Source organism: Felis catus, chromosome B3 (genome assembly GCF_018350175.1).
Source record: "Felis catus isolate Fca126 chromosome B3, F.catus_Fca126_mat1.0, whole genome shotgun sequence".
NCBI classification, from domain to species: Eukaryota; Metazoa; Chordata; class Mammalia; order Carnivora; family Felidae; genus Felis; species Felis catus.
This window is the reverse complement of record NC_058373.1, coordinates 79,394,111-79,416,807: the sequence shown is the minus strand read 5'-3', so window position 1 is coordinate 79,416,807 and position 22,697 is coordinate 79,394,111. Positions and strand designations below refer to the sequence as shown.

The following is a 22,697-nucleotide window of genomic DNA, read 5'->3' as shown; positions in this document are numbered from 1 at the left end:
TGTAACTCTAACTGTAAACACTGCATGAGAGTTCTTCATGAACTCCCCTGGAGGAGGGGGGAATTTACCAGTTGCCCACACTTATAAACATATAGGTCTTGGGAACTAATAGGTCTTTAAAGCAGGCTCTAAAGGACCTATGTTCCCCTCAGAAAAGGGACCATGGCTTTCCTAACACTCCCTACAAGCCATGCCTTAAAACAGAAAACACTGCTCTCTACCTTAAGATGCAAAACAGCCCCCCACCCCATGTTATCAATAACAGGCATTTGCTTAGGCTAATGTCATGCCAGACCTGAACAAATTTCAGTCCCTTCTAATTTACTTCCTGACCAATCATGACTACTGAGGTCCTAGTGAGCTCTTAGCTGAGTACTATGGGGAAAAGAAAAAGAAAAAAAAAAGATTACTGTTCTCAGGAATGTTTCACCCCTCCCCCCCCCCAAAAAAAAAGAATTGAAGGCTTGTCTAGAACAAATAATAATGAGGTGTGAAGAAAGTGGAATATTGGAATTGGTATTTTAAATTAGACTTCCAGAAGCTTGAGAAATAATTCAGCTTCTAAAATATTTACCTGTGTTCTCAGAAATATTTAGCTACATGATTTTACGTGATTCATTAGGCATGGTTTTCTGATACCTGGTTCTGTTTGATCCAATGAATGCCTCTCTCCCTTCTCAAGAAGAATGGAAGTATTGCCATTTTAATCATTAATGCAAGATGAAACAATGTCCAGAAGTTATGAGCAAATACACATACTTCTTTCTCCAAATAGCCTAGTTTTTGGTGATTATTTCTCTGTAGCTGTACACTGAAAATATCACCGAGTGGTATAATTTTATTGAGGGAGTGCTTTCCTATATTTTTAAACTCAAAATTGATAAGGAAAAAGCCTTGTCTTATTCTTCTCTCTTTTTTAACTGAGTTACATTAAAATCTAATCTTTGATTCTACCATGTTATTTCAGATGCACATACATAGACACACGGTGCTATGCATTTACCATTCATTGTTATAGGTTAAGATTCTATAAAATACCATAAAATTATCTTTGTGAGCCCTTAAGTTACACTTACTTTTGAAGGGAGAGGCTCTAACCTTTGTAGCCTTGGATTGTGTTTATGGCGTGCTTTTCCAGCTTTTCCTTGGTGTCTTTAAGTCAGTAATCAATGGGACAGCCTCTTTCCAGATTATTTCATTCCATTCTCCTATGAGTTCATAGACCCAGACCACACTCTTGTCAACTTAGGCAAGGTCAGATACTATGGGAATATACGTTCCTAACATTACTATTCTTGTTTTTTCCACATAATCTGTTTACCTTCTGATTCACTTTCTATGTGTAGACCAACTCTGACATTTGAAGCCCCAAAGCAGAAGCTGTTGACATCCAAAAATATTTTCTTCTTCAGTGGAAATGCTCCTTTTTTATTGTGTAGCTTTAGAGTGTAAGGCATTAAGGTCACATTGACTTCAAGTAAAAAGAGAGGTAATCTTATGTTATGTCTCCCCTTTCTTCCAAGATCCCATGGATTTGTAGGATTTTGGTAACTGACATTTTGAAAGAACAGCACATGTAATTTGCAACCATTCTTGAACAGTTCTGGTGCTTTCCCTGCAAAGAGTGGATCACTTAAAGCAAATAGTAAGGTTCCTTTACCCTTCATTTCTGTTTACCTAAAAAGAGTGATGCAATAAAAAAGTTAATATAACTTTTAAGACTACTTTAGCACTCAGAAACTCCAGACCACCTTGTATTTTTAATAAGAGAGTATTTATGTTATTAGTGTGACAGCTTTCACAAATCGCAGCAAACATTAAGAAATGAATTCTCCGTTGTAAAATACAGCATTGGTCACCACTAAGCAAGGGCACACTTTTTTTTCCTGCCCTATAGCAACTTTTTTCAATGTTAAGAAAAGGTGTTGATTAGCTTTTATTTATGCTATACATATTTAGGGTATCCAACTGAGGGGCCAGACTCATTTATCTGTCATACTTGGCAGGCAGTTCAAGGGAATCAGAATTGTAACAGAAGAGCACTGAACGATTGAGAGTTACCAAATGCTCTACCCTCCCTCTACTCAGTGAAGTGCAGGGCATGGAAACATGAGTGTTTTCTGAATGACCCCCTTTTCCTCCACCATGGGGGTGTTTTATCTTTTCTTCAAACCTTCATATACATGGGCACTTACTCTGTGTGAGACAGTATTCCAGAAGTTGGTGATACAGTGTTGAACAAAACCATCAAGATTCTCTCCTCATGGCGCTCACATTCTATGAAAAGAGACAATAAAAATACAATAAGCAAACAGGTAAATAAGACCATTGCAGGCTGCAGTAATGGCTCTGGAGGAGACAGGATGGTGTGCCAAAGAGTAACAGAATGTGAATGGGGAGTGAGCAGTAAGTTAGATGGTCTGGAGGCCTCTTGGAGAAGGTGATATATGAACTGAAATCCAAAGAATAAGGCAGAACCATGTATACAGAAAGACAGGAAGAGCACATATTGTGATAGTCCATAGTAACAGTTATGTTTTATCCAAAATTCTATTGGATTTAAAGTTACTGGGCACAGAGACTTATTTACTGGCCTTTCTATGTCTGGCAGCATCTGAATTGGGTTTTCAGGTAGGATTCGCCCCAGGAAACACTTGCTAAATTAAATAGATCAATCTTGATGGCAGTAGTAGGAACTATCATAAGGTGGTATTCTGCACAGTTCTTTGAGTGATAGTCCAAAATACTAGATGTTAAAACTTCGGAAATAAAGGATTAATGTTTGGTTGGATCTGTTTTCACACAGTTGTGCTTGTATCTTTTAAGTAGAACAGCACCTGAATAAGAAAGCAGGCAGACAACTGAGTGATGCTTATACAATAGAAGCTGTTTATTAAGTTAGTCATTTTGTGCTAGAAAACATGTATGACTCAGATGCTATCCTCTGAGCACAGACAATCTGGTTGAAAGTCTCTTCTGTAGGTCAAGGTTAAGAGATTCACAATATTTTTGCATTGCATTTTGGCATATAGAACATGTTATTACTTAATTATTCTCACTTTACCCCCAAGAATTGTACCATCGTGACTTAAGTGAAGGGAAGAAAATACTTCCTAGTTTTCTATTAGCATAAAACCAGGGAATGTGAAAACTGGGAGGAGCTAAGGAGAGAGGAATCATTATTTATCACCTGGAGTGAGACTACATGAATTCATAGTTCTGCTACTGACAGACTGTGATCAGGGGCAAATGATGTAACTTCCCTATGATTCAGTTTATTAATTTGTAAAATGGGGATCATAACACTAGTGGCCATGGAGTGTCAATGAATTAATGCATGTAAAGTGCTATGAAAAGAGTTTGGCCCATATAATGGTTAAAGAAGGTGTTTTATGTCATTGTCTTGTTTAAAGGTCTCGGAATTCCCATGGGCCAGATTTACTCCTCAAATGAGTTGACTGGCTGGCACAATGTTTCAGAATTTTTTCAGAGTTGCCAACACTTGGAAATAGAGTTACTTCATAAACAACTAGATTTTCTGCTTTGATTTTGAAAAACTAAGAAGAGGTCAACCAACACTGGGCTCACATACTCACGTGGATTACTAATCCATGAGTTTGGCCATCCCTTTTATTCTGAACCTGTCCTCTCTAATTTCTTATATTGGCCACCATTCTCCATTGCATCTCTCATACTGACAGTCTATCCATTGCTTTTAACAACCTACAAGTATTGGAATTTACTGTCCCTCTCTTTCCAGAGCAGAAGAGTTCTGACAGATTGGTATTTGCATTGGATATGGAAGCAGGGGTGAGGAACAGGCAGACACGTAGAGAGAGCAGTTGCAGTGAAAAGCCTTCCTTAGCCAACTGTACTCTCTTAAAATTGAAACCCTGTAAAGCAGATATGTCAAAGTCACAACCCAGTTAATATTACATTTAAAAGGAGGCTTACATAATAGTTTGTATCTTGAATATCTCTATTGAAATGTCGCATCCATTATCTCCTTGCAGTTACTTCTTGAAAACATTAATTCTGTTCAGTTCAAGCAATGTTTATTGTTTAGCATGTACCAGGCACTTCTTCCATTAACAGAGGACAAATATGATTAAGTCACTGTCCTTCTCCTAGGAGCTTATTGTCCAATGATTGTCCAAGTCAGAAAAAGATGTCAACGTGTATGCCAAAGTGTTGTCTTCTGTTTCTCTTTGACTCAAGGGGAGCTTAATGTCACCCCAAATCCATTCCCAATATGAGGCTGTGAAGTGAATTTTACTTAATAAATATAAATATTTTAAAACCACAGAGGTTTTCATTTGAGCCATGCATTTTGTAAAGTGGCTTTATCTTCCAAAATCTTATGTTTGATTTTTACATAAATGGCAACAAGCAAACCACAAGGAAAGGCAACTTCCCACCCTGTGTTTTCCAGCTTTGCTAATGAAGGGGACTCATTTTGAACCGCAAAGTAGAATATACCTTGTTGGGAAATGGTTTCAGAGTCCTGTTAAATGTTAAAGACATGCTGGCAGTTGGAGTTTCCATAATGTAATCTAAGCAGTCATTTCCTGGGAACGTTCCAAACTTGCTGAGTCATTAATTTAGCATACCAGGTTACAGAACAAATTCAGCCTCTAGAAAAGCAGGGTATTTTATCCATGTAAGTAGGTGTTCAACACATACAGTTTTTACTTTGGCTGTAATTTCAAATGAATACAGTTAGCATAAGAATACTATAGGCACTTCACAAAACTTAAAATAATTAATCTCTGTAACCTTTATGTAATCTTTAATACTGGCTTTAAAACTCAGCTTTCATCATTTTTCTGCTCTCCTGTTCTCTTCTGTCCATGATGTGATATATCACTGAAAACAGAAATGAAGTCTTTATACTTTGTATGAAGTATAATTTGCCAAGTCAAGTCATTTCCATACACACACACCCCAATACCATACTTTGCAGTTATCTTGGGGCTCTCACAAAGGTTTCACACCTGTAACTTGATCTAAACTCCTCCAGTCTAGAAAAGAACGGTTCATAATATCAAGAGCTGATGTGGAAATGTAAGTTTTTAGAAGTACCCCCTCCTGCATGTGCTTGCCATAATTTAGGGAACTTGAGATCTGTTCTGTGAGTTCTGAGCCATGTTTTTCTCTGAACATAATAGTGAAGCAGAACGAAACAAAATGTAGCTGTGCCCTTTCCAGAGCATTTCACCTTTTCTCCCTTTTCCCATAAAAAACGATCATTCAGCAGGTTGCTCGGGTTCACCAAATACATGCTGCCAAACTGGAACAGCAAGTAACAGTGGAAATTAATTTAAACACCATTTAGTTTACCTAGTAAAATCTTCACTAGTGTTGATAGGTAAGGAAGAATTTTCTCTTTACTAAAGTTAACTTCAAAGAAAGATCTTATTTAAAATTCTAAGGGACTGTGCACATTACAATTCTACAAATAAGTAAAAAGAATAAAATGAAGTAAGTTAAGGAAAAAGTAAAACAATACTATTTCTCTTTATTTTAGATGATAACGTGTCATATGCACAAAAGCCTGGTTGTTTAAGTCAACATTACCCTTTACTTTGACTCACCACGAAGTCTAATCATGTTGAAGTTCTCGTAAAGACCAAGTTAGCTGGCTTTAGATCAATGAGAATTTGTTAAGCATCTGTTTTCTTTACCATTACCAATTTCTAAATCTTGCCTACTCTCTAACTTGATGCAACAAACAAAATACTGTAATTATGGCTTTCCGGTCTATATACCTTCAAATAAAACTTAACCTAATAATTAAAATGACATTTTATTGGCTTAAAATAGTAACTGAATATTAATTACTAATGAAAAATGTATTGCTGTTCTGAAAATCCTTAAGAGTGTTTGGTTTGTGTTCACATCATTAGAAATAGTTTCAAAGGGATTATTAACAAGATTACAGAAATGTTAGTTCTTAAACATTTCCATAAACTATGATAAATGTGTGTTACAGGGCATGGCTTTATTTCATAGGCTTTTTGTTTTATAATCTGTTATGTATCAATAAAGGCCTTGTTTTGCATTTTGGTTGAAGAGTGGATAAATATCTCATAGGCATTTACAAAATTATCAAATAGTGACCCCATCTTCCTTTTTTGTCTTGGCTGAGATTTGCGTCCTTGTAGGGAAAAGCACGCGTGCGTGTGTGTGTGTGTGTATGTGTGTGTGTGCACTCCAAAAACATAGAATATAATTGTACAAACGAAACTTCTGAAGGCCTTCCCATTCTCCCTTTCCCAGAGTGTTTGTTATCTAGTAAAATTAAACAACATAAGCTCCTGGGTCATGAGGCTAACTGATTTTAATTTTAAAATGTCATGAATACCAGGAGGGCGCTCTTTACTAATACTATTAAAACCTCAAATTCCTTTTAAATCTTAAGTGCTGTTAAAGTCTTAATTTCTGACACTATAAATTATAGAATTTGTGAGATGTTATTCAGTGCCAAGGACGCATGTGGCTGTGTGAATCTCACCATTGCCTAAATAATGTGTGTAATACAGTCTGTGGACCATAGTGACAGCAAACTTTTCTTCTTAAACTCATGTAACATTTAAAAATTCCTTATTTAGTCCTACCTTGAAGGTAATAAAATAAATGACTTCTAGTTTAAGGCAGTGTTGAAGTGAATGTTACCATGTTGGATAACAAGAAAACACTCAATTTATCAGATTGCCTCTGGCTCTTCTAAGTGAATTTGCGTCACAATATAGTAAATAGTCCTTTGTGAAACTGACTCTAGGAACACAGCCTAGAATTAGGTACCTTAAGATTAAGGAAAATAGCTGAAGAGTGATTTGGTCAACTTTTCATAGGATTTCCCAAGTCTGAGAACATTTTAAGTCTGCTAAGAAAGTGTGATGTCAGGTCAGCTTTTATTCTGAGTGTTGAAACTTTCCAACTATGGAAAAATATCAATTTTCATTTTAGACTGTGCTTAAAACTGGCCTGGTGGCTACAGTTACTCAAGAAGGACACAAAAAACTGGGACCTAACCCTGTGGATTTAATTATTTTTCAATTCCATTGAAGATATTTATTCAGTATATTCATATTCATGATTCTGGTTTGGCAAACCTGTGGCCTATCTTTAAGCTCCCTAGACTTCTCTGTGTGGGTTGAAACTTTCCAGGGTAATTATCCTTTACAGTTATCTTTATGGGATTTATCTTTATGGGATTGTAATTACAAATGTAACTGTAGACATAATATCCCTATGACAAATTTCATCTCAGATTTCTTTTGATTATAGCTAGTGAACTGGCAAATCAAAATTTCTCCATTTGGTAATAAATGGTGTTACCTTTTGGTGCCAATAGTCATTGAAATGGTTAGAAAGTGTATGTAAATAAGATTTCTTTCTCATCTTGTCAGTAATCATTCCAAACCTGGCTGACTGAGTAAGGTGATAATATAAGGACTCTGGAGGCAAACAAATATAGGCTCATGTTTTGAGTTTCACTAGCCTTTGACTCAAGAGGATATACTTCAACTTTATGAGCTTAGATGGCTGAACTTTTGATAATAAACCCTATCTTGTAAGGTTCCTCATACAATGATTACTAAAGGTAGGAGCTTAATAAATGATATGTATAATAATAATAAAACTATTAAAAAGTAATTCAATTCCTCCTTTATTCTGATGATTTCAAAGTACATTTATTCTGATGATTCCCAAGTACATTTCCATGATATCAAGAGCTATATGAAATTGTCCAAAAACAGAAGACACAGTTAATTTTAATTCATTTAATTGAAAAAAATCTATGTACTGGGCTAATTAAATAATTTTAAAATGGAGACAAGAGTGCACAGAGATATCCTTATAAAGAAACACCCATATTTGTGTGGCTTATATAGTCCACTAGTTTGTTTTCCAGTTGTAAAAATGATAGCATAATTTTAACCCTTCACTTTTATATTGTTGAGGAATAACATAAAGCCATATTTATTTTTTCTTTGAGGAACCCAAAGGAGCTGTAACCACTTTTCAGGTGATGTACTATGTAGGGCAGACAGATGGGATTTACTTGTTATCTTCTACCTTGCTGAACTGCTTGCCTTTTTTAAACCATGGCATGTAATACTTTAGAAAATGTCCATCAAATAACATGTGTAGTGGGGTTAAAAACAATTTTTTATTTGCTTTCAATCTTATACTTCTGTATTACAACTAATTACATTACTTTTTTAAAGCCAAAAATATTTTCAAACTCCTACAAATCAGGTTCAAATATTCTGATCTCTAGTTCTCTTCTTTTTAGACTTTTAAAAATAAGGTAGGTCAAATGAGAGAAATAAAGGAGGTATAAATTACATTAAATAACAGAAACACAGTTTTAATTTATTACTCTCATTTCCTTATGGATCAAACTGCTAAATAGTAAGGCAAAATGCAATTAAAAACATATATACTTTTAGGGGTGCCTAGGTGGCTCAGTTGGTTAAGTGTCTGACTCTTGTCTCAGCTCAGGTCTTGATCTCAGGGTTGTGAGTTTGAGCCCTGTATTGGGCTCCATGTTGGACTGTGTACCGGGCATGAAACCTACTTAAAAAAAAATGTGTGTGTGTGTGTGTGTGTGTGTGTGTGTGTGTGTGTGTTTACATCAAGTCATCTCTTACATATTATTATCCTTTATTGTATTTCAAACATATAGCAAAAGTCACCATCAGAGTCATTTATTGGTCGAGAAAAGAGGTCAAATTCTCAGTCATATATTGGACGACCAATTCAGCTCGACAAGATTTTGATGTCTAAAGTGAAAGTGCCACACACATTCGTCATCCACTCCTACACCAGGCCCACAGTGTGCCAGTACTGCAAGAAGCTTCTCAAGGGGCTTTTTAGGCAGGGCCTGCAATGCAAAGGTAAGGATGATCTTGCCACCAAATATTTGTCACCAGCCAAACTTTGATCCGGAAATTAATCCTCAGCCATTTGAAGGCACTGGGGTTTTTTTGTTTGTTTTGTTTGGTTTTTGCTTTTTACAACTTTTCTTTTTTATCAATTCTATGTTTTTGTTTTCTTTTAAAATCTTTATGATCAGACTGCAGATTCAACTGTCACAAACGTTGTGCATCCAAAGTACCAAACAACTGCCTCGGCGAAGTGACCATTAATGGAGGTAGGTAAAAGATCAGTCACGCTGTGCTTCTTTCCTGTTCAGGAGTGTGTCTGTGATGACTTAGCTGTATTTCTTCTTTTTTCTGTTCAGATACTTGTGACCCAGCCGAAAGTAAATTATGGGCTCAGGTTGTTCTGTTTTACTGTAGAAAAGCACTCATCATTGAGTTTTGATAAAAAAGAAAACAAAAACCAAAGAGCTTTGCTTGATTTTTATGCAGTGCACAGCTAGTACTGAAAACTTGGGTGTCTACAGTTTCTTTCTCAGCTCTCTTTTTAATACTCTTGTCCTAGTTTGTTCAAAAATGTGGAAAATGTTGGAATGCCTGCAAGTTATAGCTCTCAGTCTCTTTTTCTCTGTCCTTTTAATTCCAAGCATTGAGATGGAGATTAATTTTTCTTCCCTGTCTGTCAAGGGAGGGAAGAATCGGAGACTGACCATCAGGAAATAATCATCCCTTCCTCCACTCAGTTAATTCCATTATGTGTGTTCTTGTAAACTTGAATCTTTAATAACAATACAAAGAACTTTAATTCAGCTAATTGAAAATATATATTGTGTTTAATAGTTGGGACTATTGGGGAAATCCTAATGGCATAAATTGACTTTGAAGGACACCTTAAGAAAAATACCATATCCTAAAGGAACAGCTTACATTTTCTCCCCAGGTAGTCTTTCTAATGCAGCCTTAGCAAATATTTGACTTAGTACCCCAGGATAACTTTTTCTGTAGATAGTGGACTGCTTTATACCTTCAGTCTAGTATCAGTTTTATGATTCCTTTGGGGAAGAAATGGTGACAGAAGACCAGAGAAACAATTGAGCATTTTTGTTGATAAAACTCTGAAGAATAAATGGTTATATTTGCTCCAGAATTTTCTTCTCTAGAAGAAATATATATCTAGAAGAAGAAGAGGGGAAGTCTCTCGAAAGCATTCCTATGCTAGTTTCTGCCTTGGAGATTTATGAATTAGCTGCCAAAATGGAAAGCTTGGCAGTCTTCCTACTTTCTGTGGCATGTAGAATTCACTTTGTTCAGGCCCAGGAAATGTCAGTATGTGCTTGATAACTGGAACTAAGGGGAAACAGTGCAGTTTTTGATACTGTGGATTACTTTGAAATTGCATTTTCCCATACAGTCAGAAAAATCTAGTAAAATGTGAATTTTTGAGCTTGGCAGGCTAAGAAAGGTCCCTGATCAGTCTATTTTCCAATTTTAAAATAAGTATTCTGCATTAGTAAGTACAGTTGACCCTTGAACTGACCCCCTGCATGCAGTCAAAAACGTGACTATAACTTTTGACTCCTCAAAAACTTAACTAATAACCTACTGTTGACCGGAAGCCTTAATGATAGCATAGTTGATTAACACATATTTTGTATTTATATGTATTATATACTATATTCTTACAATAAAGTAAGCAAGAGAAAAATGTTATTAAGAAAATCATAAGGAAGAAAAATACATTTATAATACTATATTGATGAAAAAAATCTGTGTATAAGTAGACCCGCACAGTTCAAATCCATGTTGTTCAAGGGTCAGCTGTCATTATAATTTGTTGCATTACCATCAAATGCGTAATTACATGATTCATTATTACTTCAAATATCAAATATCTTAAGTATTTAAAAGCTGCTGCTTATATGGCCAATTTAATGTATTGGAATCCATGACTTCAAGTTACTAGAATAGCCAGAATCAATGACCCCCAGTCTTGGATGTGAAAGTTTCCCTCATCTTTGCATATATCTCTTTTTCCCACAAGGGCTGTGCTACTGAATAGATCAGTTTCCTCTTCCCTTGTTCCTGGTATCACTTTGCTTCCTAGAAGTTTGCTTCTATCCCACCCTTGGCTTCCTGCCAAGGCTCTCCATAACTTTTCATCTTTTTAGGTTTATGGGCATGAAAAAGAAACATCTGCATGTAAAATTATATATTCATCCTCTGATAAGTTCAGATACTTATGAAATAAAAAAAGGAAAGGGAAAGAGAAGATAAATTCTTGAAGTAGGTATTTTTTAGGGCTTCCAATTGATATGTTGTAGGATTGCCTAACTCCCGTAACCCCGACTGTAGGATTTCAGGTTTATCCACCATGGGTGCAAAACAATTTTTCAGATTTGCTTAGCCCTGGGGCAGAGTCTGATGTGGTCATGGAAGAAGGGAGTGATGACAATGACAGTGAAAGGAACAGTGGGCTCATGGATGACATGGAAGAAGCAATGGTTCAAGACACCGAGGTGGTGATGGCAGAGTGTCAGAATGACAGCGGGGAAATGCAGGACCCAGACCCAGACCCAGAGGAGTCCAACAGAACTATCAGGTAAGGGCTGTACTCCCAGTTTCAGTCCAATAGGGGGATTTACTCTTTAGGACACTTTGATATTTTAATCTATCAAAAAAGAAATTTCAAGTGTTTGCTTGATTTGCTTATGAATGCTCTCTGAACTAGAGGAGAGCTGGTGGAGTGAGGAGGTCAGATTGCCTTGGAGCAGTGTAGTTTGCATCCTCTTCCTAGCATTGCTTCTTTCTATGATCCCTTTCCTTTTGCATGTGAGAAGTACTCATGTTTGCCATCCACAAGTTTACTACTAAATTACTGTTTATTCAGCGCTCATTGTGTGGGCCTGCAAAAATCGGGGGCTAACCTCAACAGACACCATCTGCCTTAAAGCTGACCCCTAATACAAATATCACATATGTCTACATCTTACTGTGTTACTGTCTTACTTCAGAAGTATGTAACATTTTATATTTTGGATTTAATAATCTATATGCTTCTTGATTATTAGATAATCCCCATTTTTGATATCAGGGATCAGCACACTGTGGCCAATCAGGCTGCTGCCTATTTTGAAATGAAGTTTTATTGGAACATAGGCATGACCATTCATATTGTTGATGGCAGCTTTTGTACTACAATGGCAGAGTTAAGTATTCTGCAGAACTTAAAAATGTTTATACCTGGTCATTCACAGAAAAAGTTTCTCAGCCTCTGATTTATATTATAAAATGTATTCAGAATTTTGTGTCCGTTTTACAAATGCCATATTTATTGACAATCTGGAATTGCTCATGGGAGTAGAGCAACAAAATAATTATATTTTTTCAATGAATGGCATAAGAAATATTTTTTAACTACTGGAAAATGTCAGCCTTATGACCCAACTATCTTTGAAGGTGTACATTTATTTCTGTAGTATCAAAATGGGGAGAATATTCGGAAAGGTGCTTGCATTTATGCATAGGGGTAGAGAAGAAGACAGGAAGAGACAGACCAGACAGGCAAAGAAAGCGATGAAGGATCAGCATAATTCCATGAATGATAAATATTTAAAAGAGAGTTTAAACAGCAGATTCTACTTTTTATGAGATTATCCAGACTCAAATTCATGTTAAATGATATTATGCACAATTAATATTTTGACTGTAATATGTAATAAGTAAGCAAATAAACTTTTATGTGTGGTTCTGAATACGGTGGCCTCAGTACAGTAAGACAGTAATCTAATGTTTACCCGAAAACTTAACACCATGCAGTTCAACCTAAAGACTAAGGTGATTATTATCCTGCCTCAGAATTTTTAAAGTATGCATGTAAAATGCCTATCACTCAGAGTAATCCAGATTCTGAACCATGATATTCTGACAGTACATTTCACCAAAAATGTGATATGAATGTTTTTTGACTTTCATTCTGCAATAGCTGAAATAAGGTTTTATGCAGGAAAAGATCTGTATCTAAAAGCATTTTTCTCCCAAAATATTTTGACTTTTCAAGTCCATCAACAAGCAACAATATCCCGCTCATGAGAGTCGTGCAGTCTGTCAAACACACAAAGAGGAAAAGCAGCACAGTGATGAAAGAAGGCTGGATGGTCCACTATACCAGCAAAGACACACTGGTGAGATCCACAGCCAGCAATGCACTCTCTACTTGCTAGCTTCGATTTGAAGAATTGCTAATGCCTTGTCGAGACCATGGGATGGGAGTTACCAGGAACAAACCTCTACTCAGACATGGCATAGGATCAGATAGAACACATTAACATTCTCTAGGTGTCAGATATAGTTGAGCAAGCAACTGAGCTAGAAAAAAATGTAGGCAGCAGTCTCAGGGAAACAAAATCATTGACCTCTATTACTTGAGATGGTCTCCAAACTACTTGAATGAATACCTGTCATTTTATAGCAGTAATGAAAATGACAATATGTGCTTTCTCAATGCTCCTCTGGGATTCAGAATTTGAAGAAAAAAAAACACTGCATTTTAGGGAGAGAAAAAAACTATGATAATTCATATACTTTTCAAATCCTTAGTTAAGTGTTCACTTAACAACTAACCTATTCAGGAATACAGTGATCCTATACTGTATTAGATAAAGGACAACATATTTTAATTTTTTTAAATGTAGTCTGAGGTGTTCACTACTCCAGATTCTTCTAGTAGGTGGCAAATGAGATTGGGCATGTATGTAAGAGAGAAAAAAATTGATCTTCATTTTTGTTGAACTAAGTGACATTTGGTGATAAGCGTCTTTCTCACTTACTGGTAGTGAGATAGGTGGTTATTCCTCACCTCCTATCTATAGGATCTCCATTATTTCTTTTAACAAATAGACAACCATAACCTAAGTACACTATCTGTAATATCAGTATTTTCTTCTGGAGAGAGATTTACATGACTTATTGTGGGATCCAACTGAATATCATCTTTTAGTTCTTCCTAGACATGGTATACAGTATTTAAAATATATCTAGTATATTTGACTGGTCTAAGGTTAGTTGTGGATGAGACCAAGAACACTGCTAGGGCTTTTTGGTCTAAAAAGATGAATACACAGATACACATGCACACACATACATACCCTAAAATCGTAGAACATATACCTAGACTCAACAAGAACCTAATCACCAAATCATAGAAGTTTAGATCTGTTGTGATGTTTAGACAAGGTAGAGTTTGATGCATTTCCCTGATTTAGTTAAATTGATATCATGGAATCAGACTTGACATCCTCCAAAATATTCTTTAGTTATTCTGTAATATTCAGAATTCTTCCATTTCTAATGGAAGCCAAAATATTTGACTGGTTCAGCTTGGCATTCTTTATGTTCTGAAATAATGAGTATACATAAATATTACATCTCATTATCTCTTATTATAGCTCTTATATTTAACCCTTTTAATTTCATTACAAACTACAAATCCACCTCTAGCTCTATAAGTAGTCAAATAAATTTTAAAATAGAATTATTTACTATGCATGTACTAAGTGTCAGACACTGCACTGGGAGCTAATATATTACCTCCTTTATTATTCCTAACCTTCTGATGTAGATGCAGAAATGTATCACACATTTGCTGAATAGTCATCTTCTATAATCTAAAATTAAGTGTGAATCTTCCTGGTCCATAGCCCATGAATTTTCCACCACCAGATCTTATCTCCCCATTGGGAAAATGTTTATGTTTTTATCAATCTTGGGTATTATTTTTTAATCTGTAAGTATTTTAAAAATTTTTTAACGATCCTGAATCTTACCTCTGTTTCAGCGGAAACGACACTATTGGAGACTGGATAGCAAATGTATTACCCTCTTTCAAAATGACACAGGAAGCAGGTACTATAAGGTAAGGGTGGCTCTTTCCCTGATTGGAGTCTTCTGCCCACTCTTGTCTTCTCATGAGAATGTCAGGGTATCAGGAATACGAAATACATCTAGCAGACATGACTATTTTGTGCTTGCTCCAACAGAAATTTTTTTTTCTGACATTTGCAGATTTGGGGAGAATCAGATTGTGACCCCAAGTTAGTCATCTGTGAGTTTCAAATTTCCCTGTGGAGTGCTTCTGGCCCTATTGGATGGTGGTGGGGAAAAGGAATCTTAACTGAATATGTTAGATATGTATATTTTAACTAGAAAATTCAAGGCCTAGCAGATAAGTGACAAGAAAATTCTTGAAATCCATTCTATCCAACATTTTTTGCTTTTTTTTTTTTTTTTTTCATAAATAGCCTCACAGCACATTGCCAGGAGGGTTAAGAAACATCATGTGATGTCTTCATGCTTTGCTGATATTCATAAAGAGCACTTTCCTCTAGAGAAACATTTGGCAGCAGTTTTCATTTTGTCTCCCCACATGAAATAATACAGATGTCACACATGTATCACCCAGTAGAAGGTGCCTCTGAAAGAAGTTCATAGTGAAAACAGCATATACTTGCTCCTTCAAACTTAATGCGGACTCAGCCATAGTTGACGGGCCTCTCTGTGTCCACTGTCCACAGCTCTCACACAAAAAGGAAACCTCATTACATTTTAAATTAAAAATTTATTTTAAAAGTCATTATTCCTTAGTCATTCCATACCTCTGGGAAGACAATGTGGTGATTAATTTTTTAATGTCAAAATTGTTTGAAAAGCAACTACTTAAAAAAATTTTTTTTAATGTTTATTTATTTTTGAGAGAGAGAGACAGAATATGAGCAGGGGAGGGGCAGAGAGAGAGGGAGACACAGAATCTGAAGCAGGCTTCAGGCTCTGAGCTGTCAGCACAGAGCCCGACGTGGGGCTTGAACTCACGAACCGCTAGATCATGACCTGAGCTGAAGTCAGATGCTCAACTGACTGAGGCCACCCAGGCGCCCCTAAAAGCAACTACTTTTTTTTTGTTAATTTTTTAACATTTATTTATTTTTGAGACAGAGAGAGACAGAGCATGAACAGGGGAGGGGCAGAGAGAGAGGGAGACACAGAATCTGAAACAGGCTCCAGGCTCTGAGCTGTCAGCACAGAGCCCGATGCGGGGCTCGAACCCACGGACCGTGAGATCATGACCTGAGCCGAAGTCGGGCGCTTAACCAACCAAGCCACCCAGGCGCCCCAAGCAACTACTTTTAAAATCAATCTCTGAGGCCTTCCTCACTAAAACTGTTCATTTGGCAATATTATGATATTAACATCTATTGAATTAAATTATATGATTCATTTTAGTGCCTTAAAGGATAGTCAAAGCTTAAAAACAGCCACGCATATCCAAATGCATTTCAAAAGTGTTGTGATTCTACCTCATAGGTATAAAAGTCAATCTTTTATATTCTTAGATCTTGATGCAGGTTCAAAACCATTATTTGTATTCATACATTTTCTTGCCACATGAACACAGTAGAAAGGTCACTTGAATTTTTCTGGTGAGAGGAGATGATAAACTTTCCCCTAGTACAGGTATTTTTGAATTTTGCTTACTAGTATTCTGTGTTTGTCACATGTGCCTAGCATGAATTTTATTTGAAAGTTTACATACTTTTGATAAACTGCAGTTACTACACTCTTTCTTCCACAGGAAATCCCCTTATCAGAAATTTTATCTCTGGAACCAGCAAAACCTTCAGCTTTAATTCCTAATGGGGCCAATCCTCATTGCTTTGAGATCACTACAGCAAATGTAGTGTATTACGTGGGAGAAAATGTGGTCAATCCTTCCAGCCCACCACCAAATAGCAGTGTCCTCACCAGTGGCGTTGGCGTCGATGTGGCCAGGATGTGGGAGATGGCCATCCAGCATGCTCTCATGCCTGTCATACCCAAGGGCTCGACTGTAGGTTCAGGAACCAACTCGCACAGTGAGTCTGCTCTAGTTTTGTGCCTGTAGAACAGATAAAGAGAGCCTCTTTGGGGATGACTTAGTTTATTGGTGAACATAGGGTCTCTATATGGAAGCTGCTAAGATACTTCATTAAATGATCCTATTTTATTTTTTTTAATTTTATATGAAAATTTGAACAAATTCACGTTAACCCTGTATATTTATTAGGCAATAGCAGAGACCTAGAGCTGTTGGTCGTAAAAGAAGGAGTAATCTAGTCAGCTTGAGTTTGATCTGGAATCCCAGTCTTGCTATTTGCATATCTGAGTTAACATGTTTCCTCAAAACTGTCCTACTCTGTGTAGGATACTGGGTGTTCAGAGTACTTGGAAGCTCTAGAAAATTGTATCCCAGGAAGAAATCCCTGTTCATTAGTAGAATGAGACAGATTTTACCAAAATGCAATCATGATCAAGGGTTGAGGCTGAATTTTAAAAAGATATTTTAGAGGAATATCTATGTAAAAATATGTAATTTTAAATTTTATAATGGCTATTAATAGCAAATCCTATGGGGGGAAAAAACCTGTTTTTCCTATCACAGTATGTTATCTTCTGATCTTTCACAGCTTTTCAATTGATGTCTAACCCAGTGTACATAGAAATAGATTATATATGTTTATTTTATGGCTAAGGATTTTACAGGAGGTCTCTATTATGATCCCTAAAACAACCCGAACAGGTGGACGTTAATGATTTGCCTGTTTTACAAGGTGAGGCAATCAGGCCCTAGAGAGATTAAGTTGTCTCAGCTTTACCAGAGCTGTGAAGAGGCAGCCAGCATTTAACCCAAGGCTTCATGACTCCAGACTCTCAACTGACAAAACATTCTTTTTTTTCAAAACCAAGTACCGAGTAAATATGTAATTGTAAAGGAAAGAAATATTGTAATGAACTTTTCCTAGAAACATTGAATTGCTGTGATTTAAAAACAACCCTTCAGCTTGATTAGTAAACATGTATCTACCTGTTTTGCTATTACTTCACTTACTTCCTTTGTGTATTTTTTAACATGTATTTCCAGGAGAGATTTCTGTGAGTATTTCAGTATCAAATTGCCAGATTCAAGAAAATGTGGTGAGTATATACCTACTAATATAAAGCTTGGTAATGTGATTCTTTATTGGAAAATAAGGATCTTAAAATGCATTTTTATTTATCTAACATTTTAATTTTACAGTATTTTCTAGAAAATAAAATTGGGTCTATTTGGATGTTTTTCTTCCATAAGATTTTAGAAACATTGCATTATGTGGATTTTTTAAGTGATCTTCTTCCTAAATACCTATTATTCATCTCAGATGAATAATTCTAATGTAGTGACTGATTTTTCCCACATTTGCCCTTCTTGGTATTAGAATTTTAATGGTTGATATAACACAATACCAAACAAAATAAATTCTTTGAGTTGCATGAGTAGCTTAAATATGCCCTTATTCTCATTCCTTGATTGCCACCTAAGAGCGCTGTCATAGGACGAAGCATTGGAAATGCTTTTAGAGTCACTTGTATGTAGCAAGGAGACCTCAGAAAACTCCATAATTCAGAACGTATAGTCCATATTCTAACACCCTCATCAGCTGCTCCACATAACTCCATCCTTTCAACTCAGTTTTTGAAAATTATAGACATATTATGAGATAATTTATTATGCTTCATTATTATGCTTTGTCATTTATACATGTCATGTCAGGCAGCCAAAATGTAATCAAGCCTTTCCCACCCTGTCCTATGACTCAAGACCTTTTGCTGTATTTTGCCTGTTATACTTATGACCAAAAGCATGATGTTTATAGCCTAACTTACATTGATGTGAGTTTAGGTTTTAAAGAATAAACTCTGTGAAACTCTATTCATCACTAGTTATAGCTTTGCAAACTTTGTTCCGGTGGCATGAAGTAAACTGGAAATCAAAGTTGAATTAAAGAGAATTAGGAAAACTTCATAGTATTCTTATGCTGTCAGTCTTGAAGTACACTTCTAGACGCTTGCAGGTTCCTGTTGTTCTTGCTCAGCCAGAGAATATTTGGAGAAATAAAGGTTAATATATAAACCTCTTGGAAAATTCTAGATATCTGTCTAGTGATTCCACTTTGTTCAGCCACTGTTGTCCCCTGAAAATTTGGGGTGGACCATTGAGCCATGTGAAAAAGATGGAGTGGCTTGGACTTGAAATACTGGAGTAGTATTAATTTGTTTTATCTCCAGACAGCCTTGAACCCACCCATGGATACTCTGAAGGGATAACAGGATAGAGACAATGCATGGTTGTTTTCTAGGGAAGAGCACAAAGGAAAAGATAAGAGTGGATAGAATATAAAGTGATGTGAAAGGGCTCTTTCTCTAAAAAGACAAAGAGTACAAGAGTGGAGGATATGCAGAAAATTCAGAATGATAGAATAGGAATAGGAATACATTAAGTGAAAAGTACTGTTTGTGTTTTCATGAGCATGGTCATCAAATTGGAGACTGTAAGACCTAGATTAAAACACAATGCTCTATTTAGCAATTTTTTCGAAAAGACTAGACATTTGGATCATGTGATCTCCAGAAGTGGTTTATAAAAATGGAAGAGTTTAGTTACCTCACAGATGAGAATTCCACAATGGATTGTCATCCTTCTGTGCTATCTCCAATCCATGGTGATTCAGCCCTTTCAGTTTAGATTCATCTGGGTGTGGATGATCCATAGAGGCATCCTCACCATCCTAACCATAGAGAGTAGGGTGATTGGAATCAGAACTGGCATAGATATGTGATTTGGACCCATGATTATTTAACCTGAAATTTCTAAATAACCATCCCAACAAGCAAATCCCTTTTCGAATACTTACAATAAGTAGCATAGTATAGTTTTAAGTCTTATTTCTCTGTAAAAACATATTTGACTGAACATGAGAAAAACATATGCTGCTTAAGAGCCGAATACTTTTCTTTTTTTTTAACATGTCTATACATATGAAAATTTTATTTTATATATTTGATAGAAATTTAATTAAATGCTTTGTTGAGGAAACTGAATTATTGGTATGTCTGTACTTATATGTTTGTCTGGATCTGTTAAGTACATGTTAAGTTATATGAGGAAGAATTTAAGGAATTAAAGAGCCAAATAGTTTTCAAAAAACATTACAATTCAGTTAATTGTAGAGCGTGCTTTGAATACTCAGTGATACTGTAGAGTTCATCTAGCACCTACAATCTCATTGTTTATGTTAAAATATTTAATAGTATTCGTGATATATATGATAGACTTATATAACTTATCAGGACTAATGCTTTGTACTGCTTCATGTTTGTTTTTCATTGGGCTTGTGCCTATAGGACATCAGCACAGTATATCAAATTTTTCCTGATGAAGTACTGGGTTCTGGGCAATTTGGAATTGTTTACGGAGGTAGGTTAGTTCACTAGTATTTTTATTAACTTGGAGTTTTAGCTACTTTATGTAGAATAACAGTATCTCCAATAAAAACATAACAGACAACACTGTGTGTATATATATGTTTGTGTGTATATCTATCTCTGTGTTTTACCTTTTTCAAAATTTCCCAAGATAGTCACTCTTGGGAAAAATGGGTATTTTTGTCTTCTAAGAGAAATTTTTCTACTCCTAAAACACTTCTTTTGCTTACATATTGACAAACTCTATCTATAATACTGGTTAGATGTTGGTTTATTTAGACAAAATATTGAGAATCATGGAAGTTATAATTTATAAACTAATTACTATTTAGTATTTCCTTTTAGCATATTAGATGAGAACTCTACAGAAATCCATTCGTGTAACTAGATAAAATAATTTTTTAATTCTAATATTCTTGACAATGTATGTATTCATTAAGGTTATCATTTTTAACATTTTTGAAATGAAAGACTATATTTTTACCTTTTTCTTATTGTCAAGCTATTTGGTGAATTTATTACTTTAACCTTTGCTGTTCTAGATTCTAGCCAGTTCAGTTATATTCTTCAAGGCTTTAAGAAACATTTAACATTAATGTTTTACCAGCCCTATAAAATGCCATCATAACTTCCTGTCCTGGATATAATCAGTTAAAAAATCATCTTTTTTGTGAGGTGGGAGTGCTCTGAAATTATCACAGTGTCTCACTCAATATTATTTATGGTAGTATAATATTATGCTTTTTCAGTTAAAAACTGATTAAGTTATATTCTGTTCTAAAAAGTAATTTTAGAGGTGTTTGGCTGGCTCAGGGCATAGAGCATGTGACTCTTGATCTTGTGGTCATGAGTTTGAGCCCCACGTTGGACATGCAGTTTACTTAAAAGAAGAAAGAAAGAAAAGAAAAGAAAAAAAGTGATTTTGATTCTTAAAAAATGCTCAAATGATTTTTTTAATGGAAAACCTACCATAAGTCAGCAGCCATTGTGCTTTTTGTTGCTGCACAACAGTGTAACAGTACTACACAGAGTATTGCTCTACATTGTAATAATTGCTTACAAAAAAGAAAAAGTCTTGCGAGTAGAGCATAATAAATATGCACAACTGCACATAGTGTAGGGGTAAGAAATGAAGTTAGGGAGACCAGATAATTTGTAATACCCAACACTAAAAGAGCAGGCCCAGGAAGAGGCCTCCACAAAGAAACTGAAAAGTTAAGCCTAGATGCACAGGGGATGAAGCAGATGAGAACAGCTATCAGAAGAAAGGTCAAGTACTATAGCAGCAGAGGAGTAGAGACAAAAAAGGCTCTGACCTTGAAGATTGTAGAAAGTAAAATGGCTGAGTTGGAGTAGAGATCACAGTGCGTCAAAGAATAAGTGGTGTTAGGGAAGCAGAGAATATGAAAATAAGAGAATCTGGTAGTGAAGGGAAGCAGTCTGAAAGGAGTCAACGGGAAGAGAGTGGGGTAGAGTGGGGAGGAACACCAGATTTACAACAAATGTGGGAACAATTGAATCTCAGTTTAGTTTGTATGTGAAAAAACTTGAGTAATTAGGTCGACTTCCTGTTTTCATGTTCATATTTATTTACTACTACTGTATTCTGTATCTACTACACTATAGTAGTATAGAAGTGAAGAGCTTGAGGGTGCCCTATAGATTCCCTATAAGGTTTGTTGTGAGAATTAAATGGGATGTAATGTATGGAAAAGGCCTGTCATGTGATGATGGTGATGATGATGGTGATGGTGAAGGTGAGTGTGTACAATTACCTGGGTACTGTGTGTACCTTACATATCTTATTTCATCTAATGTTCAGAACAGCCCTACCATTGAAGATGAGGAACCAAAAACTCAGAAAGTTTAAATTATTTCTCAAGGTCACAAAGCTAGTAAGTGAGAGCCAAGACTCTTTATTCTTTCCATTTTGATGTGCATTAGTTTACCAGCACTTTAAAATTATACTTTCTTAAGGAGGGCATTTTGCTGGTGGTATAATATTGTCCATATTAAGTAGTTCAATATCCTGTTTCTAAAACACATATTTTTGTGAGAAAATATCAGGCTGTTGATAGGTATAGCTTTTAATGTTCCACTTTTGTGTTCTAAATTGTGGCTGATTTTATAGTACATATTTGATTCAGAATAATGGAGCCAAGAAATGAAATCTTGATGGGTATAAGTTGGTGCTCATTAGAAATGTTAATTTATTCAGTGAAACATTTTTGTAATTCTTAAAATTATCTTTATAAATTCTGGTGTTCTTTAATATATATGATATTTAGTAACATTATGCTAATATTTCCCCTTTTCATTCTAAAGGAAAACATCGTAAAACAGGAAGAGACGTAGCTATTAAAATCATTGACAAATTAAGATTTCCAACCAAACAAGAAAGCCAGCTTCGTAATGAGGTTGCAATTCTACAGGTACTTCTTTGCTTTTCTTTTGGAGGCTCTAAAATATTCCTCC

At 35.6% G+C, this 22,697-nt stretch overlaps 1 protein-coding gene across 5 annotated transcripts in view; it reads left to right on the top strand.

Moving 5' to 3' along the window:
• The window catches only part of PRKD1 (protein kinase D1), a 333,105-nt gene that overhangs the window by 268,242 nt on the left and 42,166 nt on the right, over positions 1-22,697 (top strand). For 3 of the 5 annotated variants that reach the window (XM_023255617.2, XM_023255618.2, XM_023255621.2), the window contains 9 exons: positions 8,696-8,906; positions 9,086-9,163; positions 11,244-11,490; positions 12,949-13,072; positions 14,725-14,802; positions 16,516-16,795; positions 17,842-17,894; positions 20,142-20,214; positions 22,548-22,654. In XM_023255617.2, the coding sequence (XP_023111385.2) occupies positions 8,696-8,906; positions 9,086-9,163; positions 11,244-11,490; positions 12,949-13,072; positions 14,725-14,802; positions 16,516-16,795; positions 17,842-17,894; positions 20,142-20,214; positions 22,548-22,654 (1,251 nt within the window). The remainder of the gene's footprint in view (positions 1-8,695; positions 8,907-9,085; positions 9,164-11,243; positions 11,491-12,948; positions 13,073-14,724; positions 14,803-16,515; positions 16,796-17,841; positions 17,895-20,141; positions 20,215-22,547; positions 22,655-22,697) is intronic. The other 2 variants (XM_023255619.2, XM_023255620.2) reach the window with 1 other exon arrangement.